This window comes from Artemia sp. Qi Xiang Cuo, chromosome 8 (assembly GCF_049724085.1).
Source record: "Artemia sp. Qi Xiang Cuo chromosome 8, ASM4972408v1, whole genome shotgun sequence".
Lineage (NCBI taxonomy): Eukaryota > Metazoa > Arthropoda > Branchiopoda > Anostraca > Artemiidae > Artemia > Artemia sp. Qi Xiang Cuo.
In genome coordinates, this window is record NC_142801.1 from 35,868,100 (window position 1) to 35,880,628 (window position 12,529).

General features: G+C 33.3%; 1 protein-coding gene across 1 annotated transcript in view; it reads right to left on the minus strand.

Moving 5' to 3' along the window:
• LOC148949361 (uncharacterized) overlaps positions 1-12,449 on the minus strand; it is a 289,387-nt gene extending 276,938 nt beyond the window's left edge. The window contains exon 1 of the mRNA XM_089093397.1: positions 12,394-12,449. Within this exon, the coding sequence (XP_088949523.1) occupies positions 12,394-12,442 (49 nt within the window). The 5' untranslated portion in view covers positions 12,443-12,449. The remainder of the gene's footprint in view (positions 1-12,393) is intronic.
• Positions 12,450-12,529: the final 80 nt, after the last annotated feature.

Here is a 12,529-nt window from a genome sequence, read left to right on the forward strand (position 1 = left end):
AAGATACAATAGATATTAATATAAATGAATACATAAATCTTGAAACGAATGAAACTTAAATTGAATAAGCAAATCAAGCTTGAAACAAACAAAACTCACTACAAACAAGAGTTTGGGTATCGCCTCCTTCTCTCACTGTAAAAGTCTAAAACTGCGTCATGGCACTTTACTGAAAACTATATGTGTCTTGAACAGTCTTGGAAATTATAAACACAATCAAAATGAATATTTTATATATAATGATATTAATTGTTTAAAGAACCATCAGTTCAAGATTTTATTTCACTGTAATTTATTTTCATGTTCAATGCCGTAAGAATTAAATTTAAAAAACAAGTTTTTTTTAACTGAAAGTAAGGAGCAACCTTAAAACTTAAAACGAACAGAAATTTTCCATACATGAAAGGGGCTCTGCTCTCCTCGACGCCTCGCTCTTTATACAAAAGTTTTTTATTGTTATAAAAAATTAAGTTGTGAGAAAGAGTCTAACTATAGCGTAAAGAGCGAGGCGTTGAGAAAGGGACAGCCCCTTTCATACACGGAATAATTTCTGTTCGTTTTCAGTGTTAATGTTGCTCCTTACTTTAAAAAAACTTTTTTTTTAATTTTTGAACGTTTTTGAATTATTTGAGGTTTTGTTAATTAGAATAAATAGCTCTTATGAAAGTACTAAAAAATCTTTGGCTTAAAGAGTGAAGTATTGACTAGGGGGTAAACCCAATCATATACTTAATAATTTGTGTTCGTTTTAAACTTTGATGTTACTCCTTACTTTCAGTTGAAAAACTTTTTTATTTTTTTATTTGATTTCTGATCGTTTTTTAAACACTGCTGGGAAATCCGGCGCCCCCTTCATAGCAATGTCCCTTCCCCCATGAAAACTTCCTCCATGGAAAGATCCTTCCACATAACCCTCGACCCCCCACTACCAGACAAAAATCCCCCTTGAAAACGTCTGTATACTTCCCAATAACCAATACTATATGTAAACATTGGGTTAAGTTCATAACTTGCAGCCCTCCTCCCAGGGACTTTGGGGAATTAAGTCATCCTAAAAGACGTATTTATTATATTTTCGACCATACTGAACAAAACGGGTATCTCAAAATTTTGATCGGGTGACTTTGGGAAAACAATAAGCGTGGGAGGGGGCCTAGTTGCCCTTCATTCTCTTTGGTCACTTAAAAAGGGCACTAGAACTTTTAATTTCCGTTCGAATGAGCCCTCCCACGGTATTATAGGACCACTGGGTGGATATGATCACCCCTGGGGAAAAAAAACAACAAAAAACTAACAAACACGCATCCGTGATCTTTCTTCTGGCAAAAAATACAAAATTGCACATTTTTGCAGATAGAACCTTGAAACCTCTACAATAGGGTTCTCTGATACGTTGAATCTGATGGTGTGAATTTCATTTAGGTTCTATAGCTTTTAGGGGGTCTTTCCCCCTTTTCCCAAAAATCAGCAAAATTTTCTCAGGTGGGTAACTTTTGATGGGTAGAACAAAGCGTGATGAAACTTATATATTTGATATAAGTATTAAAATCTGATTCATTTGATGTATCTATTGGTATCAAAATCTCGTTTTTTAGAGTTTCGGTTACTATTGAGCCGGGTCGCTTCTTACTTGCAGTTCGTTACCACGAACTGTTTGACTGGAAAAGAAAATATTTGTAGTATAATTCGTTTTCAGTAAAGCGCCAATGACGCAGCAAGCTTTAGGTTTTTACAGTTAAGGAAGGGAACAATTTTAGGGGGCTTTAATAACTTTAGAAAGAACTAATAAATTTAACAGAATATTTAATGTATAATGATATTAATTGCTGAAACCTCATCAGTTCAAAGTTTTACTGTAATTTTAGTTTATTTTAAATATTAAGCACAAAAGAGAATATTTGTAATACAATTCATTTTCAGTACAGCGCCAATGACGCAGTAGGTTATAGACTTTTACAGTGAGAGAAGGAGGCGATACCCAAACTCTTGTTTGTAGTGATTTTTGTTCGTTTCAAGCTTGATTTGCGCATTCAATTTAAGTTTCACTCATTTTAAGATTTATCCGGTCCGAACAACCGTACGAACAACAGGACGAACAACTTGGACGAACAAGATTACACACCTTGAATTTGTGTAACAGAATGTTGTCGTAACTTGAACAAGATGTCTGTTTGTCACAATTTCACCCCGTGAACATTCCATGATAACATATTATCATAAATTTGCAGGCAGGATGATGTGTAATTAATACAGACATGAATTACGTTAAACTTAAAAAGGTCCGCTTGTGTAAGAATTCATGACAGAAAAACCAATGAGCTTCATGGGAATTTAAAATGTATCTGTGCACAGTTGCCAGAACAAAGGAAACGAGATTAATTGACATTTTAAGGGGTTATTTAGGGTGAAACAGTTTGAGACATGTGACTTGACCTAGCTTTACTTATTGGCTGTGGTCGCTATAATAGACAAGTACACAATATGGGATTAGTGAGACGATTATAAATTTGAACTGTCAAGGACCCCAACCTCCAAGGCCCCCCCCCCTTTTTTGGGCCCATCCCCCCCTTTTTGTATATTTTATGAAGTTTATTTTTTTAGCATGATAATTTTATGTCAACTTTTTTTTTACATGTCTTAGAATGAACAAGAACACAATATGGGATTAGTGAGATGGTTATGGATTTGAACAATCAAGGACTGCAACCACCAATGACCCTACCCACCATGGACCTTAACCTCCATGGTCCTCTCTCGCCAACCTCCAAGAGGCCCCCCACTCCGACTTTTTGGGCCCATCTCCCCATTTTCTATACTTTTTTGAAGTGAATTTTTTAACATGATAATTTTATTTCGACTTTTTTTTACATGTCTTAGAATGAACAAGTACACAATATGGGATTAGTGAGATGGTTATGGATTTGAACACCAAGGACCGCAACCAGCAATGACCCTAGCCACCATGAACCTTAACCTCCAAGGTCCTCTCCCCAAACTTCCAAGCGGCCCCCGCACTCCAACTTTTTGGGCCCATCCCCCAGTTTTTTTATTCTTTTTTGAAGTTTATTTTTTTAACACGATAATTTTATTTCAATTTTTTTTGGATATCTTTGAATGAACAAGTACACAATATGGGATTAGTGAGATGGTTATGGATTTGAACCATCAAGGACCCTAGCCACCAAGGACCTCAACCTCCAAGGTCCCCTCTCCCCAACCTCCAAGGGGCCCCCTCCCTCCAAATTTTTGGGGCTCATCCCCCCATTTTTTGTTATACTTTTTTGAATTTTATTTTTTTACATGATAATTTTATTTCGACTTTTTTTTACGTGTCTTGCTATGAACAAGTACACAATATGGTATTAGTGAGATGGCTATGGATTTGAACCATCAATTGCCCTACCCACCAAGAACCTCAAGCTCCAAGGGCCCCTTTCTCCAACCTCCAAGGGGCCCCCTCCCTCCAACTTTTTGGGGCCCATTCCCCCATTTCTTAATATTTTTTTTTTAACTTTTTAAATTTTTTTTAAACATGTTTTTTTTCAACTTTTGTTTACGTATCTTAAAATAACATGAAATATAATTGCAACTGTACCAATCATTCTCTATGCTTGGTCATAAGCACGACGCGGCTTTCCCATTGATACTCTATGCCCAATTATCGACACTGCCTACTTTATTGCATGTAATAAATCAGTAATTTTTCTACATAGGAAGGATTGACATCCGCATCATATTTTTGTTTAAAAAGTGAAAATGAATGATTCGAGGAAAGTGTGTACACATGATAAAGTCATTCTTGTCTTGAATGCTGACAAGGAGAAGTATTTGAACTGTGAAACAAGTACAAGTGGTAGCACTATTGGAAATGTATGCATGCGTTGTCATGACAGTGAGAGTTTAGATTTCTTTGGAGTACCCAAGAATTTCCGTTGTACAAATGGTGGATATGCAAGAGTATCATTACCACAGATGATTGTGCTCAAAGAGAATGCCAACATAAAAATAATTGTTGATGAAGAGGGGCATCTCCTTGCTCATGGTTCTAGTAACACATTACCTACTGATACAACTTATTTCCCTCGTTCTGGTATTAGTATTCAAATGAATTCAAAGGGGAAAAGAAAAGCCAACTACTGCACTAATGTATTAAATCATATCATGTCTACGTGTCAGAACTGTTACCTGTGTAAACACAATTTGAGAGGAGACAGTGAAATCGCTAGCAAAATAAAAAGGGCAATAGCACAAAATATCATCAATGAATATACAGATGAATTGATGGAAAATGAAGCACAAGTGAACGTTATTACTACTATCGATCATATATTCCATGAATCCCATATTACCAAAGATGAAATGCAGATTGAGCCTGTAGGTGACACCCCAATAAAAATTGTGTATGACTTAAAATGGATTAATGGTTATTCTACGGGTTATGAACTAAGAGAAGAGAGTAACTATTGTATCAAGAGAGAACATGATAAATTATATTATGGAACAGATTCAAAATGTCAAAAGTTGTTCAATGATGTTAACAATGTATAACAATGTATGGAACATATTTTTTATATTAATATTCTACATGTCATTATTTCATTAAAAATATATTATACATTACTTTTTTAGGTGATCTTTATTTTTAGGGTATACTAGAACGTAAAACGTTAAGAATATCTATTAAAAAGTCGGAGATGTAAGAAAAGAAATTTTCAGTGATATAGATATTACTAGCAGGCTCATAGGGGATATATCAGGAAATGAGATACTTTGACAGAACTTCTACCAAAGTCTGAGAGATGAGCTGAATTTTTTTCTCAAAAACCTCCACAGACAAGCATACACCCGTCCTGACACACAGGCAGAGAAAGTTTTAGTTTTCAGAAACAGGAACGTCCTTGTTTAAAACACATCCGAATTTATTAATAGGCTTAATATATGAATTTTTTATAAAGTTGGGCTTGAGTTTTCAGAAATGAGATCATCCACGTTTAAAACACATTTGATTTTACTAATAATGTTTTTTTTTAAATAAAGTTGGGTTATAGTTTTCGAAAATAGGAACATCCGCGTTAAAAATATGTCTATTATATTAATAATATTTTATTTTAAATAAAGTTTGATTTTAGTTTTCAGAAATAAGAATATCAACCTTTTAAATACATTTGACTTTATTAATAATATTTAATTTTTTAATAAAGTTGGGTTTTAGTTTTCAGAAATAAGAACATCCGCGTTTAAAATACATCTGATTTTATTACTAATGTTTGATTTTTTTAAATAAAGTTTTGGTTTTAATTTTCGGTAATAGGAGTATCCATAATAAAAATACATCTGATAAAAAAAAGTTTCGTTATAGTTTCAGAAATAAGGACATTCACATTAAAAATACATCTGATTTTATTGATAATATTTGATTTCCAAAGAAGTTGGGTTTTAGTTCTCAGAAATAAGAACATCCACGTTTAAAATACATCAAAATTTATTAACCATATTTAATTTTTTTAAATAAAGTTGGGTTTTAGTTTTCACAAATAAGAATATCCACGTTTGAAATACATTTTATTTTATTAAAAATATTTGATTTATTAATAAATTTGGGTTTTAGTTTTCAGAAATAAAAACATCCAAATCTAAAATACATATGATTTTATTAATACTTTTTGATTTTTCAATGAAGTTGGGTAGTAGTTCTCAGAAATAAGAACATCCACGCCTAAAATAGATCTCTTCTTATTAATAATGTTGGCTTTCCTAATAAAGTTGAGTTATATTTCTTATCAATAAGAGCATCAACGTCCAAAATATATCTAAATCTAACAACCATAATTTATTTTTTTAATAAAGTCGAGTTTTAGTTTTCAGAAATAAGAAAACCCACGTTTAAAATACATCTGGTTTTATTAATAATATTTGATTTTCTAGTAAAGTAATTTCATCGTCAAAATCAACGATAAACCTGTTTTACAAGTTGAAGTACTCATCTTTTTTCACTCCCAACATTACTTTATGACTTTTTGCATACCCCAACACCAAGCAAATACTTTTTAAAAAGCTTTATTATATTATTTCACAAAAAGTTCTTTTCGTAATATTCCTCCTAAACCTGTTTTACAAGTTGAAGTACTCATCTTTTTTCACTCCCAACATTACTTTACGACTTTTTGCATACCCCAGCACGAATCAATACTTTTCAAAAGGATTTATAAAATTGTTTCAGAACAACTTCTTTTCTTAATATTCCTCCTAAGCCTGTCTTACAAGTTGAAGTACTCATCTTTTTTCATTATCAACATTACTTTACGACTTTTTGCATACTCCAACACCAAAAAATACATTTCAAACGACTTTATTATATCATTTCAGAACAAGTTATTTTCTTAATATTCCTCCTAAACCTGTTTTACAATTTGAAGTACTCATCTTTTTTCACTCCCAACATTACTTTACAACTTTTTGCATACCCCAACACCAAGCAATACTTTTCAAAAGGCTTTATTATATTATTTCAGATTAAGTTCTCTTCTTAATATTCCTCCTAAGTCCATTTTATAAGTTGAAGTACTCATCTTTTTTCACTCCCAACATTACTTTACGACTTTTTGCATACCGGAACACCAAGCAATACTTTTCAAAAGGCTTTATTATTTTATTTCAGAACAAGTTCTTTTCTTAATAATCCTCCTCAACCCATTTTACATGTTGAAGTACTCATCTAATTCACTCCGAACATTACTTTACGACTTTTTGCAAACCCAACACCAAGCAAATACTTTTCAAAGGGCATTATTATATTATTTCAGAACAAGTTCTTTCCTTAATATTCCTCCTAAACCTGCTTTATAAGTTGAAGTACTCATCCTTTTTCACTCCCAACATTACTTTACGACTTTTTGCATACCCCAACACCAAAAATACTTTTCAAAAGGCTTTATAATATTATTTCAGAACAAGTTCTTTTCTTAATATTCCTCCTAAACCTGTTTTACAAGTTGAAGTACTAATCTTTTTTCACTCCCAACATTACTTTACGACCTTTAGCATACCCCAAAACCAAGCAATAATTTTCAAAAGGCTTTATTATTTTATTTCAGAACAAGTTCTTTTCTTAATATTCCTCCTAAACCTGTTTTATAGGTTGAAGTACTCATCTTTTTTCACTCCCAACACCAAGCAATACTTTTCAAAAGGGTTTATTATTTTATTTCAGAACAAGTTCTTTTCTTAATATTCCTCCAAAACCCATTTTAAAAGTTGAAGTACTCATCTTTTTTCTTTCACAACAATACTTTACAACTTTTTGCATACCCCAACACCAAGCAATATTTTTCAAAAGGCTTTTATTTATTATTTCAGAACAAGTTATTTTCTTAATATTTCTCCTAAACCCGTTTTATAAGTTGAAGTACATATCTTTTTTCACACCCATCATTACTTTACGACTTTTTGCATACCCCAACACCAAGCAATAATTTTCATAAGGCTATATTATATCATTTCAGAACAAGTTCTTTCAATATTCCTCCTAAACCCGTTTTAAAAGTTGAACTACTCGTCTTTCTTCACTCCCATCATTACATTACGACTTTTTGCATACCCCAACACCAAGCAATGCTTTTTAAAAGGCTCTATTATATCATTTCAGAACAAGTTTCTTTCTTAACATTCCTCCAAAATCTATTTTATAAGTTGAAGTACTCTTCTTTTTTCACTCCCAACATGACATTACGACTTTTTGCATACCCCAACACCAAGCAATGCTTTTCAAAAGGCTCTATTATATCATTTCAGAACAAGTTTCTTTCTTAACATTCCTCCAAAATCTATTTTACAAGTTGAAGTACTCATCTTTTTTCACTTCCAACATCACTTTACGACTTTTTGCATACCCCAACACCAAGCGATACTTTTCAAAAGGCTTCATTATATTATTTCAGAACAAGTTCTTTTCTTAACATTTCTCCTAAACCCGTTTTACCAGTTGAAATACTCATCTTTTTTACTCCCAACATTACTTTACGACTTTTTACATACCCTAACACCAAAAGTCCAAAAAAGACCTGAAAGTGTGTTGTCCGACATGTTGAATCTGAAAGTATAATTTTCATGGAGATTATTCAACCTTTTAAGGATAATTTAGACTAGGTTACGTGACATTCCTTCTACTTTCAGATCTTGGTGTTGGGGTGCTGGGGTAAAGCTAAAATTCTCTCTGCTATGTGTCAGGACGGGTGTTTGCTTGTATGCGGAGACTTTTGGGAAAAAATTCAGCTCATCTCTCTCAGACTTTGGTAAAAGTTCTGTTAAAGTATCTCATTTTCTAATATATCCCCTATGAGACCGATAATAGTATCTTTATCTCTGAAAACTCCTTTTCTTACATCTCCGACTTTTTTAATAGATATTCTAGACGTTTGACGTTCTAGCATACTCTAAAATAAAGATCATGTAACAAAAAGTAATGTATAATATATTTTTAATGAAATAATGACATGTAGAATATTAATATAAAAAAATATGTTTCATACATTATTATACATTATTAACATCATCGAACAACTTTTTACATTTTGAATCTGTTCCATAAAATAATTTATCATGTTCTCTCTTGATACTATAGTTATTCTCTTCTCTTAGTTCATAACCCGTAGAATAATCATTCATCCATTTTGAGTCATACACAATTTTTACTGGGGTGTCACCTAGAGGCTCAATCTGCATTTCATCTTTGGTACTATTGGAATCACTGACTATATGATCAATAACGTTCACTTGTTCTTCATTTTCCATCAATTCAACTTTATATTTATTGATGATATTGTATGCCAAGGCTCTTTTTATTTTGCTATCGATTTCACTGTCTATTCTCTCATTGTGTTTACAAAGGTAACAGTTCTGGCACGTAGACATGATATGATTTATTACATTAGTGCAGCAGTTGGCTTTTCTTTTCCCCCTCGCATTCATTGGAATATTAATACCAGAACGATGGGAATAAGATATATCAGTCGGTAATGTGTTACTAGAACCATGAGCAGGAAGATGCCCCTCCTCATCAACTATTATTTTTAGGTTGGCATTCTCTTTGAGCACTATCATCTCTGGTAATAATACTCTTGTATATCCACCATTTATATAATGGAAATTTATGGGTACTCCCAAGAAATCTAAGCTCTCACTGTCATAAAAACGCAGGCATACGTTTTCAATGGTGCTACCTCTTGTACTTGATTCATAGTTCAAATACTTTTTCTTGTCAGCATTCAAGACAACAATGACTTTAGCATGTGTACACACTTTCCTCGAATCATTCATTTTCGTTTTTAAACAAAAATATGATGCACATGTCAATCCTTCCAATGTAGAAAAATTACTGATTTATTACATGCAATAGAGTAGGTAGTGTCGATAACCAGGAATAGAGTATCATTGGGAAAGTCACCTCTTGCTTATGAGCAAGCATAGAGAATGATTGGTACAGATCCAAGTATACTTCATGTTATTTTAAGATACGTAAAAAAGTTGAAAAAAACAGTTTTAAAAAATAAAAAAGTGAAAAAAAACTTAAAAAAAAGAATTAAAAAAATAGGGGGTTGGGCCCCAAAACTTTGGAGGGAGGGGGCTCCTTGGAGGTCGGGAGAGGGGACCTTGGAGGTTGAGGTCCTTGGTGAGTAGGGTCATTGATCGTTCAAATCCATGACCATCTCACTAATCCAATATTGTGTACTTGTTCATTCTAAGACTTGTAAAAAAAAGTTATAATGAAAGTATCATGTTAAAAAAATAAACTTCAAAAAAGTATTAAAAATGGGAGGATGCGCCCCAAAACTTTGGAGGGAGGGGGCCCATTGGAAGTTGGGGAGAGGGGACCTTGGAGGTTGAGGTCCTTGGTGGCTAGGGTCATTGATGGTTCAAATCAATAACCATCTCACTAATCCCATATTGTGAACTTGTTCACTCTAACACATGTAAAAAAATTGAAATAAAATTATCATATTAAAAAAAATAAACTTCAAAAAATTATAATAAAAATGGGGGGATGGGCCCAAAAAGTTGGAGTGGGGGGCTCCTTGGACGTTGGGGAAAGAGGACCTTGGAGGGTAAGGTCCATGGTGGCTAGGGTCATTGTTGGTGGCCGTCCTTGATGTTCAAATCCATAACCATCTCACTAATCCCATATTGTGTACTTGTTCATTCTAAGGCATGTAAAAAATGTTGAAATAAAATTATCATGTTAAAAAATAAACTTAAAGAATTATAAAAAAAATGGGAGGATGGGCCCAAAAGTTGGAGTGGGGGGAGTCCTCTCCCCCAAGGTCCTCATTCCCCAACCTTGGAGGTTGGGGAGAGAGGGCCTTGGAGGTTAAGGTCCATGTTGGCTAGGGTCATTGGTGGTTGCAGTCCTTGATGGTTCAAATCCATAACCATCACACTAATCCCATATTGTGTACTTGTTCATTGTAAGACATGTAAAAAAAAGTTGAAATAAAATTATCATGCTAAAGAAATAAACTTCAAAAAGTATAAAAAATGGAGGGATTGGGCCTAAAAAGGGGGGGGGGGGGGGGCGAAAGGTTGGGGAGAGAGGCCCTAGGAGGTTAAGGTCCTTGGTAGATAGGGTCATTGGTGGTTGCAGTCCTTGATGGTTCAAATCCATAACCATCTCACTAATCCCATATTGTGTGCTTGTTCATTCTAAGACATGTAAAAAGTTGAAATAAAATTATCATGTTAAAAAAAATAAACTTCAAAAAAGTAAAAAAAAGGGGGAATGAGCCCAAAAAAGTTGGATGGGGGGCCCCTTGAAGGTTGGGGTCCTTGATGGTTTAAATCCATAATCGTCTCACTAATCCCATATTGTGTACTTACATATTGTGTACGACCACAGCTGAGAAGTAAAGCTTGGTCAAGTCACATGTCTCAAACTGTTTCACCCCAAATAACCTTCTAAAATGTCAATTAATCTCTGACGTTTCTTTTGTTCTGGCAACTGTGCACAGATACATTTTAAATTCCTATGAAGCCTATTGGTTTTTCTGTCATGAATTCTTACACAATAGGTTTAACGTAATTCATGTCTGTATTAATTACACATCATCCTGCCTGCAAATTTATGATAATATGTTATCATGGAATGTTCACGGGGTGAAATTGTGACAAACAGATATTTTGTCGCGTTAGTGTATCTACATTATAAAAGAATGTTCACGGGGTGAAAATGTGTCATAGCAGAAAAGTTTCGACAACATCCTGTTACATAAATTCAAGGTGTGTAATCTTGTTCGTCCAAGTTGTTCGTCCCGTTGTTCGCACCGTTGTTCGTACCGGAGTATAAGGGCTCCCCCTACTTACTTCAATAACAATTTTTTTTTTCGTTTTAACCTTGATTTGCTTATTGGACGCTTTAAGATTTATTAATTCATTCATATTATTACTTGCTGTGTGTTTTTTTGCTATGATTGTTTATTTAATTTATTTTCGTTTTGGGTTTCATTTATTCTTTAACAGTAATTTCTTGTCGCTTCCATGTTGAATTATCACAGGTTGTTGTTTATGCTTATCTTAAGTTTAATATGGCCTTTACTTTTCTTGTAAAAACTTCTTTTTCGGAAATTTTTTCTAAATTAATTTTACAGGGAAAAGGAATTTAATTCATGCCGTAATTTCTTAATTAAACTGAAATTTCTGATTTGTTCCAAAAACAAAAAAAAAAAAAAAACATCGCAATTATGTTATAGCACAATTTACATGTTTCAGAAATTATAATTAAATAAGGAACTTGTTATTTTAGTGTCAATAAGGGATAAACAGGAAGGAAAAACTGAATTTACGCCAGAATTTCTTAATTCAGTGTCTATTTTCGCGTTTCTTTGTGTTTTTAAGTGTGTCGTCATTGAACAAACCTGACCCTAATATGCTAAACGGAGTTATCAATGTGTTATTTTAAAATTTTAAATGATGCTTCGTTTTTTAAATCTATTTACAGTGATACACTTAGTAATGAACTTCAACTGTTTAATCGTATGAAGTCCAACAGAAACAATAATTTTTGACCAGCGAGACTGCATGAAGGAGGTAAAGAAAGCAGCCTGTCTCCTCGCTAGGGGAGGACCAGCAAGTATTAAACTGCAAACTTTTTTACATTTCATAAATTAGAAGTTTGTCAGACAAATTAGATTTGTAAACTGATCTTTTATGATATAATCCACAAGTAATAGTTTATTTTTAGCACCCTTAGCAGCCATGCTGCAAAAAGTACTTTGAAAAGTATTTTGTGTGTCTAGCATCTTACAATCTGACTGGAAAAGGGAATACTAAGGCAGTTTTATGTTAGAGCTTAAAACATTGCAATATTACATAGTGCTAAAAGAGGAACTATTTTAATTAACTGACCTTGAGCAGTAAAAGATCTAAACAAAAATAACCATAACAACAGATTCATGCTTCCAAGTATTTTAAATTTCTCAGTAGGTTATAGGTACATTCTCTGATCTCTCCATCAACTCAGCGCATCCCCTCTATAGCGCAG